Here is a 16,912-nt window from a genome sequence, read left to right as displayed (position 1 = left end):
AGTGCCCTCACTGTACTCTTTTCAGCACCTGCTGAAAACATTTTTGTTCAGACAAGCCTACCCGGTTATTTAGAAAGTTTATGCAAGTCTTAATCTGTTTTTCGTTTATTATTATTAGGAGAGAAATAGCGTAGTGGCAAAATCAGAAGCTGGGCATTGCTTGTAACGGAACTGAGGAGTAACACCACTGCCCCACACCCCATACTGGGAATGCAATAGCAGCAGTGGTGGGCTATTAAGCAGAAGAGATGACAATGTACCAAGTCATCTCCTAATACCACCAGTACATGCCTGGTTGGCCTGGGGGGGCGGATCATAGCTTCCCTTTTCTCCTGAAACCAACGTGGGGAAGAGACCAGCCAAACAGTTTCTTCTTCAGAATGGCATGCAAGAGCAACTTTCCCAGAAGTCAAATTTGAACTGGAATTGGGGGGGCGGGTGGCACTTGCCTCCACTGAAACAGAGTCCAAGAGTAGTAGCATCAAAATATTTTTTAAAAAACTATCCTACAGCATCTTAAAGACCAACTAAGTTTGTTCTGGATATAAGTTTTCGTGTGCATGCACACGTATCTGAAGAAGTGTGCATGCACACAGAAGCTTATACCCAGAACAAACTTACCATAATTCAATTTGTTTTAGATGCAGTGCTTTTCCCCCTCAAAAAAATGTTTAGGGGTACTCTCATTTTCCTACCCATATTGAAATACTGCCCTTCAATGAGGCCAAACTTAGATTCACAAAATGTTTAGAGGTATGTGTACCCCTGCGTACCCCTAGAAAAAAGCACCGTTTAGATGTGTTTAGCAGTTTTTAGATATTTTAAATAAGTTGTTGTTTTATTTGTAACCCACCTATCTGACTGGGTTGCCGCAACCAGACAGGGATATATAAAAGTGATCAAGGCGCATCTGTAGAGCCAGAGGTTTCCCATCTCTGCCTTAGGCCTAAGAACAGGTAGAGGTACGTGGCCTATACAGTACATCTCTATGGGTTCTAGTACGTTTGCCTCTTTGTTCTTGTTTCTGAATTGTCTTCTCTCCCAATGCTAGGCAGCCCGACAAGCTGGTTGTGGTCTGGACCCGAAGGAACCGGCGGATCTGCTCTAAGGTATGTTGACTTTCTCAACTATGGCGGGATTTGGCCTCAGCCTTCCCCAACCTGGGACCCTCCTGCAGCTGACTGGGGTGGATGGCGGTATAGATCAAAACATCTGGCAAGCCCAAGGCTGGGGAAGGCTGCCTTAAGGTGCGGGGTCCAAATCCCAGCAGAAGCTGCACCTCTGGAGGCACCGGTTGATGTTTTAGCTTGTTCTTATCTGCTTTTCCACCTGCAGGCTCATGGCTGGCAGCCAGGGATCAAGAACCCCTATAGGGGTACTGTGGTGTGGATGGTACCTGAAAATGTGGACATCATGGTGACGCTTTATCGGGTATGGCAGCCACAGTGCTGGGAGTCTGTTGTGGGCTCTATGACTGACACAAGGAAGGCCTTAGGAGGAGGAAGATTTCTGCCGCATCCACATCACACACATTTAAAATGCTATGATACCATTTTAAACAGTCATGGCTTCCCTCCCAAAAATTATGGAAGCTGAAGGGTGTTAAGTGTGCTGATTATTGTTAGAGGACCCCTTATTCCTCTCACAAAGCTATAATTATCAATGTTCAGACCTCCACACCAGGTGACCTTCTTCTCATTGCTTTTCCAGGATCCCCATGTAGAGGAATATGAAGACAAAGACTGGACCTTTGTGATTGAAAACGTATGTGGAAGTGAACCTGTTTCTGGGAGCCTCAAATGTGGGCTTTGGTGGGCCTAGGAATAGGAACGGAGAGGAGGCAGGCCTTTTGTCTAAAGCTGTGGGCATCTTTTCTTGCCAGGAGTGTCCCTTGCTCAGCAATACAGACCTGTATTGATTGAGTTCTAAAAAAGCAAAAGAAGGATGCCCTCACCTCAGGCAGCAATGGCAGGCCTTGTCAATGTCATTGATTTTTCACTCTGGGGTTGTGGCTGTGATGGTGTGCCAGTCTTAGACCCTCCAGCAGCTTGCAAGTCCATCAAGGATGTGTGTGCTCCCTCTCTCCCTCCCAGCTCTGTGATCCTGTAGCCATTTTAAACTATCCAGCAGGCTGCCGTGTCTGAAGTGGAGCTGACTTGCATCCTGCTGCTCCAAAGAGACTAGAACTATAGAACTCTATGATTCTACCCCTGAAGGCTCCACTATATGATACAAGAAGAGAGTCAAGGCAAGGAAGCAGGGATGGGCAATCTCAGGCCCAAGGGAATGAGATGTGGCCCTCCAGGCCTCTCTGTCTGGCCCTCAGAATTCTCCTCAGGCCACGCCCCTCACACACCCCAAGTGTTCTTGCCTGGCTGGAATGTGGCCTTTAAACTCTGACAAAGCCTCTCTTGCCTGGATGGAGGATAGAATCTGTCAACGTTTCCCTTTTTTAAAGGGAAATTCCCTTATTCCAAATAGGATTCCTCACAAGAAAAGGGAAAAGTTGACAGCTATGCTATGATAGAGAGGTGGGTAGGGATGTGTAGAAACTAGACTACTGCACAAAGATAATATTTACATTCAAGGCTCCTCCCACTTTCACTGAGATGTTCCCTCCGGGAGGTTTCCCAAAAGGGAAAGCAGCCCTTAGGCTGGAAAACATTCCCCAGTGTTAAACATGGGAAGGAAATACAGTATTTTGACTTGATTCCAGGCAGATGAGGGCAATGAGGGCAATTTTCTGATAGCCGGAGACATGAGATTGTGGTTGAGTATGGGTTCCTCATGGTGGGGAGGAGGCATGCAGGGATAAGGGGTTTGAAAGCCATGCATTGTGGGAGGAATAAGGGGCAAGCGGGAAAGGTGAATTTGTGAATATATGCGCAGAGAGGATGTCAGTTGTCCTAAGCGGAAATTATGACTGTTAACACCCTCACACCAGGAATCAAAGGGGCACCGGAAGGTCCTGGCTTCTGTGGATGTGAACCTCAAGCGCTTTGCCAGCACCACGCCCACCCAAGTGGACCTGAAGCTTAATCTGAAGCCACGGTCGGTGAAGGTGGTGGCCGCCACATTGCAGCTCACCCTCTCTTGCGTCTTCCTCCGGGAGGGGAAAGCCACGTGAGTGCTGCCTTTCGGGGAGAGGGTCGTGGCGGGAGGACCTCCTCCCTTTTAAAAATGAGGCTATCCTGGAATCCTTTGTTGCCCTCTCTTTGGGGAAAGCACCATAGCACTTCCTTGGCCTCCAGAAGATCCTCGGTTCACTGCCTGCCATCTCCAGTTGGAAGGATCAGGTGGAAGAAGATGGGAAAAGACTCTTCCCTACTACAGACCCTGGATAATGGCTGCTGGTCAGAGCAGGCAGTATTGAGCTAGATGGTCTTGGCCAAAGGTAGCTTCGCATCAGGGCCCATTAACTCAGGAGATGGAGCACCTCCTCTGAATGTTGATAACAATCTTAGGGTTGTAGGGAATGGAAAAGGAAAGCACTTAGCGAGACAGGAACTTTGGAGAGTCACCACTAGACAGAATAACATTTTATTTACTTATTTTGCATCCTGCCCTATACCAGCAGGTCTTGGGTGGTTCACAATATAAAACCATGATATAAAAACACAAATTCAAATAAATTATTCTTTATTAGATTTATATACTGCCTCTCATCACAAGATCTCAGGGTGGTCCACAGGATAAAATGCAAGGTAAAAAACACAAGTAAATAGTTAAAACAAAACCAACTAAACAATGCCTCCCCCTTCCCACAAACACATTTAAAAGGTTGTAGAATATTAATCAGCCACGGGTCTGTTTAAAGAGGAACATTTTCGCCTGGCGCCTAAAATACATATAATGAGACTCCAGGCGAACCTCCCTGGGGAGGGCATTCCACAAATGCAGAAAAGGCCAGTTCTTGTGTTGCCACCCTCTGAGCCTCACAAGAAGAAGGGTCTCAGATGATGAACGCAGAGTCCAGGGTCGGTTTATATGGGGAGAGGCAGTCCTTGAGGTATTGCAATCCTGAGCCGTTTAAGGCTTTATAGGTCAAAACCAGCACTTGGAATTGGTTGAAGAAAGTACTTGGCTAGATGAATAAACAACTTCCTATCTTCTTATAGTAAGATCTACAAGAATCTACAATTGGCATCCATTGTTCAGGGGGCAGGGGAGTCACTTTTGGCCAAAAATGTCCTGGCCAGGGTGGATGATGGAAAAGCAGCTGCCTTCTTGTGTCATTCCTTTAACCCTTTCACCTTTGCAGGGATGAGGACATGCAAAGTCTGGCAAGCCTGATGAGCGTCAAACCCTCTGATATCGCCAACCTGGAGGACTTTGCTGACAGCGAAGAGGAGTCAGAGGAAGCCCTGAAGAAGAGCCGCCAAGAGGATAGTGCAAGCCAGGGGGCATTGTCTAAAGGTGGGGGGACCCTTCTGTGCCAGAAACCTCACATTTCTTGGGCCCAGCCCTGCAGACCTCTTTCATTAACGATGCCAGCATTTTCCCTCCAGTCTTGGAAGTCGCCCCCTCCATCTCCACTCCTGGTTCCTGGAACCAGAGCTAATTGTCCCTTACTAGAGCTTGATTTGGAGCAAACGAGTTGCTTGGGTTCTGTCAAAGGTCACTTTAGTTAACTTGCAGGTGAGCTGAGGTCTTTTGTGGAGCTTTGGCCTGGCCCATCAGCTCTTGGTTTTCCAAGACTCTTTGTAAATCATTAACTTGCTGAACCATTGAGGTCTTGCCATATGTTTTTACTTGGCTCTTATCAAGTGTAGTTTGAATTGCCAGTGCCGTTGCTTAAGAGAAATTAATGAAAATGAACCTAAGCAAAAGGGTGGCCAAACTCTAAACCCAAGGGTGGGGAACCCGTGGCCAGATGTTGCTGGACACCAGCTCGTATCAGCCCCAGCCAGCATGACTGGTGGTCGGGGATGATAAAGAGTTGTCATCCAGCAACCTTGAGGTGGGGGGCTGCTGGTTCCCACTCTCTGGTTTAGGTTTTATTGTTTTCATTATATTTTTCTCTGTATTAACCTTGCTTACTTACTGTCAGCTGCCTTGGAGACCTGATGTCGGGTAGAAAGGCATCAAACAAATAAATGTGAGAGACTAGCACTAAAACAGTAGCTTATCGCCGATGGCCCTGACCATTGTCCCTGTTGGCTGGGCCTGGTGGGAATTGAAGTCACAAACAACTTCTGGAGGACAGCAAGTTTCCCATGGCTGTTTTAGGGTTACATCTATGAGCCTTGGGCTTATGTACTTCCCCTTCGGGAGATTGAAATATTTTCCTTCTCCTTCAAACTCATCCAAGCCTCTTTACATCTGCACTTGGGGGAACTCTGGTTAGTCTATGGCTAGTTCAAACATCAGGATCAAACTGTGGTATATGATTCTGGCTTCTTCATTATCTATAGTTTAAACTAACCAGTGTTTCCTTGACTTCATACCTATGTAACAGGGAATGTTGCTTAGTTCCGATTCGTCCCTTATGGCCATGCCAGAGGAGGAGAGAGGGAAGGTTGCAACCGTTGTTCAGTGCAGCCTTGTAAAAAAAGCTCATAAAAGTTACAAGGCTGCCATTTTTTACTAGCCTGCTAAGAAGCTACCTGCTTGCATTTCCATGCTCTCTCTGGAGGAGGAGAAACATGTAAATACAGTGAAAACCAAGCTGACTAGCAGAGGAGGGATGGATTGAACTATCCATCTTCTCCTATCCCACTGCGTTTCCATGCTGGTTGTGCTGGGTATACTCTGTACTTCCTCTTCCCTCAGAAGGTCAGGATCCAGAGGATGATGCGAAAGATGCTTCTCTGCCTGAGACCCCAACAACCGCTGCCAGTCAGAGCAGGTCATACTGGGCTAGATGGAGAAAAAAAATCTCACTGGGTATAATGCAGGTTCTGTCCCCACTTCCTCCTATTGGACAGCACAATCACAGAATTTCCCACCCCATCAAACATCCATTGGCTTTCTGGACTCTCTTTGCTTTTCCTTCTCAAGAGATACCGTGTCTTTCTTGCCTGGCTGGGAGCATCGTTGTGCTTTTCAAATGTCCCTTTTCCAAATTTAATTACTCATGCATGCCCTGCCCTCTTCCTAGAATCTGCTGTATCATTGCTCACCTTCCCCCACAGTGCTTCTCCACCAGTGATTTCGCATTTGCTTCTGCCTTTAAGTCACTCTCTCTCTTTATTCTCTGTCTGTCTGTCTGTCTGTTTCATCCATTCAGGATTTCTCCAAAACGTGTTGACGGACTATTTTGCAGGTAGGCGTAGGCAGACGCCCAAGGTTTGCTTAGCACCATTGAACCATCGTTTTCATAATCTGGCTGGAACTCAACCTCTCTGACTTTCTCCCAATGCATACTGGGGAACTTGTGACTCATGCTCACAATTGTGGCTGCTTATTCGGAGGGTGTTGCCTGTTGCGGGTTGATTAGCATGCAGCAGAGAATGATTGTGATTGTGTAATGCAGGCTTCCCCAACCTGGTGCCCTTTTAGAGCAAGGCCAGCGGATGTATTTTAGCATAAGAGGTGGTGTTCTATTTTGTGTGCATGAGAGAGATTGCAGTCTAAATCAGGGGTTGCCCACATGGTTCCTGTGGGTGCAGTGGCGCCCTTGAGGTCATTCCTGCTGCCCACAAAATCTCTTGAGCCAATTAGCAAGGCCTTTTGAAAAGTACATACAGCTAAAGGAGGAAGTTGGAAGAGTGGCACTCTTTCCCACTTCCTCTTTCAGCTCTATGGGCTCTTCAAGGCTCAGCTTAACTCCACAGAATCCGGCTTTTACCCAGATCTCTTGAAAAAGCAAAATGTGAGCATGTGCTCTCTCTGCCAAAGAGGGGGGTAGGTTGGGGACTGATCTGGGGAAGAGGGAGAGAAGCGAATGGAGGTGACCACAGCAGTCGCTCCAAAGGCCAAATGTGATCATAGTTGGTGATCCCTTGTCCAAATGATGGCAGTAGTAGGAGAGGAAGAGGACAAAATGAAGAGGTGGGCTGGATTGCAAGGGCCAGTCCTTTGCGAGCCTGTGTTGTGGTTTCATTTCAGTTGGGAAGGGGCTCTTAAGGGTTGAGGCTTCACAAAGCGAGAGGGAGAAAGAGAGAGTGGGCAGCCTTCTGCGAGGGAGTTCCAGGCACGAATAGCAGTGTGTTCTTGTGTTGTTGTTATTGTTGTTTCTAGAGGGATTCTTTAGCCCGGCATTTCCTGCATCTAGCAGGGGGACTAAGGTACCAGGTAGTTTGAGGGCTGCTATTGGAGTGTTTGGCATTCGGTACAGGCAGCAGATTAAGATTAGAACATGTGAAGAGCTCTAAAACTGGATTAGGCCAAAGGCTGGAGGGGGGAGTGTTTGCATCTAGTCCAGCCCTCTGTTCTCCCAGTGGCCAACAAGATGCCTCAAATGGAAGCCCAAAAGCAGGAACTGAGCACAACAGCAGCTTGTGACCCCCAGTGACTGGCATTCAGAGGTAGAAAACTGCCATTGTGGCTAGTAGCCACAGATAGCCTTATCCTCCACGAATTGTATCTAATCCCCTTTATCTCTCCTCCTCCTAATGCAGACACTTCACGGGACCTGAACACTCTGGCCGAGGAAGAGGAGGACCCATCTGCTCAGAGCACACTGGCAACAGCTGCCCCTTCCAGGAAGGAAGGTAAGCAGGAGGAAGGAGTCTACCTACCAAAGGTTGCTGCATCCCTTGTTCTGCAGGGGAGAAATCGGCCACATCCACACCATACGTTGAAAGTGCTGTTGCACCACTTTTAGCAGCCAGCAGCCAAGGCTTCCTCCAAAGAATCCTGGAAACAGTAGTTTGCCGAGTGTTGTTAGGGGACTCCTCCTGATGTGATGCTTTGACTGATGTCTGAAGGGGTGTGTTACTGGCTCGGGTGAGAAGCAGGTGTAAGGGAAGAAGGGGGTTTCATTTGTGGTAGAGAGGATTAAAAAGGATAAATATTTGAAGCAGTTTTTTGCCAGGTCTAGACCAATGATTGAGCACCTCCTGCTTGCAGGCCTTACTGGGTCCAGCACAGGTCCCCATTTAGCTTTCAGTGTTATCTTGCAAAAACTATGCCTGCTTCTCTCACACCTGAGAAGTTGTCACATGGGTTGCGGTTGTCAATAAGCAATTGATATCCTGAAAGTGTGTTCCCAGTTGTTTCTTAGCAAGGGAGGTTTGCTATCACAACCTGTCAGATGATAGGCATGAACTTCAAGCCTGCTGAGGTTTGCTGCATTGTGAAGTGACCTCCTGGGCACTCTGTAGCACAGCCAATCAGTCAGCGTTGATTAGCTGTGACTGCAAGCCCTGCTAGGATCTTCCTTTGAACCTAAGCTGGACTGTGAAGGAAAAACGGGCTACCTGATGCTGTAGGTGGTATCAAGTGATTGGCAAAGTGGACTGTTAGGGAAGCCAGGATCCAGCTGGTAAAAGGCACTCCAAGATTAGACCATCTAGCTCCACATTGTCTCACAGTGTGGCTCTCTTAAGGGTCCAGGGAGGGAGCCCCAATGGGATGCAGAAGGTCCAAGTTTGAATTCCCAGCATCTCCAGTTAAAAAAGAACATAGGAACGTAGCAAGCTACCTTATATGGAATTAGACCATTTGTCCATCTAGTGCTGTGTTGTCCACACTGGCAGGCAGCAGCTCTCCAGGCTTTCAGGCAAAAATAACACAGAAGAAAACATTATATTAGGGAAGATTGCTTTGTGAAAAATGTGCAACATGTTAGGCAAAACTGCACATGAGGCTGTGTCTATTAGGAGTAATTTTGCGCAAAATGCCAATGAGTTTTCATTGTTTTTTGTTTTTTTAATGCAAACTGATGTGGAAACAGAACTTCAGATGGGGTAAATGAGAAACTGAAAAAAATGGATTTATAAGCTAAATGAATATATAGAGTTAGCAAAACTAACAGCAGCCATAAGATCCCAAACAAATCAAAATTTAAAATTAGAATGGAATTGCTTTGAAGAATACATGGAAAAATACTGTTCTAAAAAGAATATGTTAATATGCATAGCTTAAATATGTAAAGTAGATGTGAGAATATGAATAAATAGGTAAAGCAAAGATGAAAATGAAATCAGGAATGGTTGTAAGAGATGAAGATTCTTAGAAATGCAATGGAATAATCAAATAAAAATTTAAGGAAGTCGAGCCGTGGAGGAGGGAGGTCATGGGGTGGGTAGGGTGCCTTTTTTGAGTTTGCAGGGACTGTATGTATAATATGTATATTTGTGTTATTTGTTGTTATGTGTATTTGTTATTTATTTGAACTTTTTTTTAAAAGAAACTGTAAGAAATGGATTTTGACTGATTTGCCTGTCCCTCCCAACACCTGAGCTCTCCTTTCTTGCCCCATAGCTGTTGCTGAGGTTCCCAAGAAACCATTTGGTGCTGTTCCCAGTGGCACCATTGCCCCCTTGGACAGCCTTCCACCTACGGCAGAGCCAGCCCCTACCATCTCTGGGGCGGCACCCTTTGCAGTAAGTGGTGCAGAGTGTGCTGGGAGTGTGGGGCACAGAGGGGCAAGTGGTGTGTTGCCAGGAGGAGCGACTGGCCCCTCAGGACAAGCTGCGGGGACTTTCTCAGAGTTGGCACAGGCAGGGGCTGAAGAAGAGAAGGAAGAGAAAGGACCCGAACTGCTCCGGGGACAGCTGGCGCCATTGGACGGCACAGAAGTTAGGTGAGTGCTGCTTTATCGGGAGATGGGGGAAGTTGGACATCTGGGTCCTGTCGCAGAATTTGAAAGAAGGAGCATCTGTTTGGGTCTGAGCAAAGGGACAAGATGCCACATTGCATGCATTTCTCGTGGCTGCTTGTTTTTCTCTCTGTCTTAATAATCGTCACTGATAGAAGCTTCCTTTTGGGTGCAAATTTGGTGGGGTTGAAAAAAGAAAAATGGGACTGTGGAACAGAGGATGGGCTTAAATCCCCCTTCTGTGTGTTCAAAACGGTCCCAATCCTCTCCTTTCTGCTACAACTTCTATTGTTAAAAGGGGGGGTGCATTTCATTTGAGATCCACATCTGTTTTGGCCCTGGGCTCTGTTCTATGCTCTTGCTTTCATGCTGTCTCTCCACATCCACATCATAACATTCAAAGTACTGTACAGTGGTACCTCAGGTTAAGTACTTAATTCGTTCCGGAGGTCCGTTCTTAACCTGAAGCACCACTATAGCCTATGGGGCCTCCTGCTGGCACCACGCCGCCGGAGCACAATTTCTGTTCTCATCCTGAAGCAAAGTTCTTAACCTGAGGTACTATTTCTGGGTTAGCGGAGTCTATAACCTGAAGCGTATGTAACCTAAAGCGTATGTAACCTGAGGTACCACTGTATTCTTATATCACTTTACCCGTCATGCCTTCCCCCAAAGGATCCTGGGAAGTGTAGTTTGTTAAGGGTGCTCCTGAGAGCTGTTAGGAGCCCTCCTCCTCCCCTCACAGAGCTAGAGGTTTCAGAATTGCTCTTCTCTGAGGCTTCTAGCCCTGTGAGGGGCCCCCTGACAACTCTCAACACCCCAAACAAACTATAGTTCCCTGGATTATTATTATTTTTGGGGGAAGCCATGGTTACTTAAAGCATTATCATAGCATTTAAAATGAATCATGCAGATGGGCCCTCCTTCCTTCCTTCCTTTCTTTCTTTCTTTCTTTCTTTCTTTCTTTCTTTCACGCTCTCGTTGGACACAGGAAGTGCAGAATCCCTCGTGCTTTGTTGTCTGCCTGATCCGCTGAGGAAGGCGCCTCTATTTATTTTGGGCGGGCCTGAAATGCATGTGGTAGCAAAGGAGCAAAGTGAGACGGACAGCTGCGAGTTTTGCTTCTCCTTTCTTTGGGTGTGAAGGTGCTTGCCAGATATAGCTGCTTGTCCCTGCTACCCCACCCCCAAGGCTAGGAAGAAGTAAGATTGTTCCACTCGCAGGAAGAAAAGAGAAGTTTGCTCGCGGGAAGTGAGAGGCCTCTCAGGGCAGGGAGGGGTTGGGGAGAGGGGAATTTGGCTGTTTAGAAGGATGAGGGTGGGGCTGGGAAGGAAGCAGGACACTGCACTGCCCCATTGCAAAGAACATATTCCCTCCTCCCCAGCACTGGTCTTTAAAATGAGTCTTGACTACATGGCTTTGCTTAGGTGTGTGTGGGAGGGGGAAATTTCAAAGCCTCCATATACCAGTTGTTGGGAGTCTCAAGCTCAGGTCTTGCTTTCAGGCTTCCCATAGTGGTGATCTGGTTAGATTAGATCAAGGTTTCCCAAAGGGTTTCCAACAGTTGTGTTTTGGGGTTTTTTGGGGACTACAATTCCCATCATCCTTGACCACTGGTCCTGCTAGCTGGGGATGATGGGAGTTGTAGTCCAAAACCAGCTGGAGACCCAAGTTTGGGAAATCCTGGATTAGACAAATTTATGGAGAGTGAGGCTGTCTGTGGCCTCCAGGATCAGAGACAGGATGCCTCTCACACACCACTTGCTGGGAATCAGAAGCAGGGAAAGTTGGTGTTGCGCTCTGGTCCTGCTTGCTGGTTTCCACTGGTCTCCTGCTTTTCCTCTGTAGGGAACTTTAAAACAACAGCAACAAAACCAAACCCCTTTTGTTGCGAAGGGTTCTGGGTTGTTGTGCAAGAGGGCAGTCAGTTGCTCTGATTCACTTTGTGGTAGCAGATTTTGCACGAGTTTCTCCTTTTCTTCTCGTAAGAAGAGCTTGGCTACTTGGTCAGACTAAAGGGCTACCTAGTGTCCAGCATCTGGTCAGATGTCCCAGTGGGAAGTCCAGGTTGTGAGTGCAAGGACCCCTCTCCAATGCTGCTCCTCAAAGAGCAATGCCACTTCTGATGCTGGAGGGCATATGCCGTCACCGTGGCTAGTAGCCATCGATAGCTTTACCCTCCTCGAACTTGTCTATTCCCACTTTAAATATGCCTGTATGGGTGCCTATCACTGCATCTTGTTGCAGTAAGTTCCATAAATTTAAACTATTCCATAAGTTAGCTATTTTATTTGCAGCATTTTTTTGCTGCTTCATAACGTAACGTCCTCTGGGCGTTTTGAAATAAATATGTAGAATGTATTTAATAACCTAAATGGATGGGCAGCATAATCCCTTGCATGGATCAGTGCTCAAATTATAGTTAGAGGAGGAGCTATAGGGTCCCATAATGACACCCACAAGTCCCAACTCAGTCATATTGTACCCCTCCCTTGTTAGCTTTTAAGAACAGTCACTAATGTAGGAGGTGGGGAGCAAGTTCCTTTTATCTCCCTCCATATTTCAAAAAGTGGCAGGGGTGATCTAGAGCTAGCTTTGGGCAGGGGTCATTTGTAAAAGAACCTGAAGTTCTTACTATTCTTACTCTTATTCTTATTAAAATGTGTGTGCCAGCCTTCATCCGTAGATCTCAGGGCGGTTCACAACATAAACTTGCAATATAAAAAACACAAAACACATATTAAAAATAAGAACAAAAACTCCCACAACACATTTTAAAAGACATCTGATATAGTCGTTTGAGTGTGGCTTACAGTGCTTAGATGGGTCCGTTCTACACCATAGGAATTCTCTGAATTAAGAATGGGGAATTTTGGGCCCTCCAGACATTGTGGGTCTCCCAACTCCCATCTTTCCTTACCTTTGACTGTGTGGTCTGGGGTTGATGGGAGCTGGAGTCCAGCAACATCTGGAGGGTCCTTGGGATGAATAATTCCATCCACAAAGAACAGGGGTAGCCAATGGTCAGGGGCTGATGGGAGCTGTAGTGCAAAAACAGGAGGACTGCAGGTTCCCTATCCGTGACGCTGAGATCATTTTTCTGACTTGCTTTCTCTGCCCTTGTCTCTCCTGTTTCCCCACCATGCCTGTCTTTTCCATTTCTCTCTGGACTTTTGCACTGTCCTGTACCATTTCCCAATGCTTGCTTCTGCTAACCTGCAAAAAACAAACAGGGCTGCTGTTGCCCAGGGTCAGTTTAGAAGGCAGCAGTGTTGGGGAAGTGATGGTTGTTGTTTTTCGCATGCCTGCATGCACATGCAGGCAGTGAAGTGGGTCTCAGAGCAGAGATGGAGAGTTAGGATCCCTAGGGAGAATGCTAGTAGGAAAACAGAAAAGATTGAGGCAGGGAGACAGTGGTGGCTCCATCCCAACTCTCGCCCAGGAAGGGGTTTGAACTTTTCATTGGCAGAAGAAAGATGTGTTGTCCTTTTGGGGCCAATTTCTCAGGACTTGCCTTTCTTGCTTGTTTCCAGGCCTGGCGATATCTGGAAACCCAGAAAGCAGAACCCTCTTCCTGTACCACAGAGGAGGAAGAAGAGCCCCCTCAGGGGACCTCCAGGCCCAGGGCCCACAGATTTCCCTCTCTCGCCTCCGTTGGCACCTGAGGCCCCCCCTGTGCGGAAACGCAGGCTGGAGAAGACGCCGCTGTCCCCAGAGTCTCCAAGCCCCTCGGCAGAGGTGGCCACACCTTTGGTGGAGGACAGCTCCAACCCCCTCAGCATGCCCTGTGCCCCAGATAGCCCGCCTAGGGAAAGACTAGGCCGCAGGAGCCTGACAGAAAGACCCTCCTCTCCCACCCATGGTTCTGTGGTGATGTATTTTGCAGAAGACTCAGCCCTCGCTGAACACAGGCCCCTCCTAGTCACCGACGACGCAGAGTCCATGGGGTCGTCTTCGGATGCGGCCTTCATGGCCTTGTCTCCCCTCATGGGGCCTTCCCCCATGGCTGCTTTTTTTGGAGAAGCAGCGACTAGTGCAGCAGGAGAGCCATCGCTGTTAGCAGTTGCTCCTGTCTCGCCTGGTGGGGGTAGTGCTGTGGTGAAGATGGAGCGATGGGGAGGGGGGACATGGACTCCTGGAGATGGCAGCCTGCCTGAGGTACCCCCGTTTGGCCCAGCAAGGAGTGGGGTGGAGGAGGAGGAGGGGGTTGCTTTCAAAGGAGAGCTTTCTGATGGCGAGCTGGGCTGTGCAGTGGAAAATATGTCCCCTTTGGAACTGGAGAGGGAGCAGAATGAGGCTGAAACCAGCCAGGAGGCATGTGAAGCTGTTTCTGTCGAGGAGGCTGCTAAACAGGAGGAAAGTTGGATAGGGGACAAAACAGAGATGGGGTGTTGCCAAGTGTCTGAGGGGCTTGAAGGCCCCAGCCCACCAATAAGCCTTTCCCCAGAAGCGCCCCTGCAGCAGGTGGAATTTGTGCCAGAGGAAGATTTGGCTGGGGTGGGTGGCAGCGGCCTTCAAACCTTGCCAGACTCACCACTGTCTCCTGCAAGGGAGGGCAGGGAAGAGGTGGAAGAGGTGAGCATGGCAGAGATGCCCATCCCGGTCCTCACTTCCCCACCCAGTCCTGAGAGGAGGGATGTGGGTGACAAAATGGCAGCTGCTGAGAGCAGTCTCCAAAGCCTGCCAGAAGGCTTGGCGTTTTCAGGACTGGAGGAAGGAGAGGCAGGTGATGGGAGGAATCCTGAGGGGAGAAGAGCTTCTGGAGGGACCTTTCAGGAGGAGGCGGCTGAAGAGGAAGCTGCTCAAGTGGAAGGTATGGCTTCTGAGGATGGAGAAGAGCAGTGCAAAAAAGAACACAGCAGAGAGGAAGGGCCGGAAAGTGTTCTGGAGACGGCGGCAGCAGCGGAGTCGCACAAGCCAGATGGGGACAGGAGGAGTGAGGCGTCGGGCCTGGAATTTCCAGAGAGCAGTGCCCCCAGCTTAAAAGCAGCAGGGATGGGCCAAGAATGGCTGAAGAGCTGCAGTCCGTCAGACAGCGGAGAGGTCAAGGCAGAAAAAGCATCCAGCACAGAGGCAGATAATTTGCCACTGGGGAACAAAGAGCAAGCGGTAGTCTCGACTGAAGCTCCTCACCCCCCAAGTCCTCCATCACCTCAGGGCCCTGCCTTACCTCTCCCAGCTCCCCGCTCCCTCAAGGAGAGGAGTGCCCGGTCCAGCCAGGAAACTCTGGCACCAGTCCCCCCACCCCGTGCCACAGCAACAGACCTTGGAGCTCAAGGCGAATCCCAGGTACAGAAGGCCGTGCCATGCCATCCTCCTTACTGTCGACAACCCATGGCCAATTCTCTCCCCTGCTTTCTCAATGTGCAGCTAACTCTGGTTTTGTTGTGGGACACTCCCTGCTTTGTATATAAGGAAGTGGTGATAGGAGGGCCGAGGTCAGAGCATGGTGGTTGGAGCCTTGTTGTAAGATAACTTGAAACTATGGGATCCCAGAACCTCATTCCTTTTAAATGTGTTCGATTCTGGAGCAGTGAGTGTTGAACCTTACCAGTTAAACTGGGTGCGGGATTTGGAGCAGGAAGGGTCCTACTGAGACAGAAGAGGCAGAGCTCATGATGGCTCCTAATTTCCTCCTGTGGGGAGGGGTGGCAGGAATACAGTGTAGAGCAGAAGACCTACAGAGACACAGCTGGGGCTCCCAGCGATCATAGCATGCTGCAGAGGGACAGGTGAAGCAGCGTGCCCCATGGCCACTGCCCATGGGCAGGTTCAGGGATATTTGCTGGTTTGTTGCTTGCATCCCGGCCTATATAGAAAGCTGCCTTATACCAAGTCAGACCCTTGGCCCATCAAGCTCAGTGTTGTCTCTGCAATGACTGGCAGCAGCTCTCCCAAGATTTCAGGCAAGCAGGAATTTCTCCCAGCCCTATCTAGATATGCCGGGGATTGAAACAGGGACCTTCTGCATGAAAAGCAGAAAGCTACAGCCGTCCTGCATGTATATACGTGTCTGTGTGTGTGTGCTCTGTCTTTGTGTCTCTGTGTTGGTTCCAACAAGCTCAGTAGAGCAGATTGGCCAACAGTACCATATCCCATGCATGGCAGTACACAATAGTGTGCAGGAAAGAGTAACAATAGTAGGCAGAAAAACAATAGAATTCATTTTTTTAAATGCTCGATGCATCCCAAAGGCAAATGGAAAGGTCCTTTACCTGGTGCTTCAATGTGGGGAGCATCTGAGTGTTATTTGAAAGGGAGTTAGGGAGTTCCATGACACGTGTGTGTGTGTGTGTGTGTATGTGAGAGAGAGAGAGAGAGAGAGAGAATGAGAATGAGAATGAGAATGAGAATGAATGAATGAATGGCTGAATGGCTGTGTTGCTGTCCACCCAGCAGAAGCTAACGCTGGGACAATGAGCTGAGCATCTTGAGCAGACCTTAATAGTTGTATATCCATCTTAACCCTTGTTCGTGAACAAGCATACTGAAATGCTGATAGACCCAATTAGCAGTGGCTGGATGGCATGCAAGCGCGATCTTCACTGCCCAGGCATTGCCCAGGCATTGTCGCTCCCACCAGCCTTGGCCAATGTGGCTGACAGCCAAGAACGATGGGAGTTGTGGCCCAGCAACACCCCACCCGTGACCTAGAAAGTTTTGCTACAATTGTGGGTGCAGGGAGGGAGCTATCAGTGTCCCTTCACCCAGACCCATGACCAGCTTCTCCCCTCCCCTCCCCCGCCCTTTTTAGGTTGACTCCCCCACCAGCCCATCGCTTGTGAGTTCCAGCCAGTCCTTGCTGGAGTGGTGTCAGGAAGTGACGGCAGGCTCCCGGGGCGTCCGCATCACCAACTTCACCACGTCTTGGCGCAATGGGCTGGCATTCTGTGCCATCCTCCATCACTTCCACCCAGAGAAGATGTGAGTTGTTGTCTTGCGTGCAGAGCTGCTGTTCTGATGGGAGCCCATGGTGGCGGCTGCATGGCTGTTTCACTGTGGCAGAGAACTGACACGTAAGGGAGCTGTCCTGATGGCAGACCCAAAGGTCTAGTGTCCTGCCTGTGGCTCTTACAGTTAACCTAGTTAAAGAATGTTGTCTGGATTCATTATCTCTTCTTCAGTGTAGTAGAAGCGGCCTGCCTTCTATCAAGTCACACCATTGGTCCAGCTAGTTCTGTAATGCGTAGACTTTCCGTAGCAGGA

At 48.6% G+C, this 16,912-nt stretch overlaps 1 protein-coding gene across 4 annotated transcripts in view; it reads left to right on the top strand.

The window, feature by feature from the left end:
• The window catches only part of EHBP1L1 (EH domain binding protein 1 like 1), a 41,855-nt gene that overhangs the window by 11,484 nt on the left and 13,459 nt on the right, over positions 1 to 16,912 (top strand). For 2 of the 4 annotated variants that reach the window (XM_081841704.1, XM_081841706.1), the window contains exons 2-11: positions 1,052 to 1,109; positions 1,336 to 1,431; positions 1,711 to 1,764; positions 2,945 to 3,123; positions 4,262 to 4,416; positions 6,230 to 6,265; positions 7,563 to 7,655; positions 9,370 to 9,691; positions 13,240 to 14,995; positions 16,461 to 16,630. In XM_081841704.1, coding sequence (XP_081697830.1) covers positions 1,052 to 1,109; positions 1,336 to 1,431; positions 1,711 to 1,764; positions 2,945 to 3,123; positions 4,262 to 4,416; positions 6,230 to 6,265; positions 7,563 to 7,655; positions 9,370 to 9,691; positions 13,240 to 14,995; positions 16,461 to 16,630 — 2,919 coding nt within the window. The remainder of the gene's footprint in view (positions 1 to 1,051; positions 1,110 to 1,335; positions 1,432 to 1,710; positions 1,765 to 2,944; positions 3,124 to 4,261; positions 4,417 to 6,229; positions 6,266 to 7,562; positions 7,656 to 9,369; positions 9,692 to 13,239; positions 14,996 to 16,460; positions 16,631 to 16,912) is intronic. The other 2 variants (XM_081841705.1, XM_081841707.1) reach the window with 2 other exon arrangements.

This window comes from Podarcis erhardii (assembly GCF_964252035.2).
Source record: "Podarcis erhardii genome assembly, chromosome: 15".
In the NCBI taxonomy this organism is placed as follows: domain Eukaryota; kingdom Metazoa; phylum Chordata; class Lepidosauria; order Squamata; family Lacertidae; genus Podarcis; species Podarcis erhardii.
Note: the sequence above shows the minus strand (reverse complement) of the source record. Positions and strands in the feature narration are given on the sequence as shown.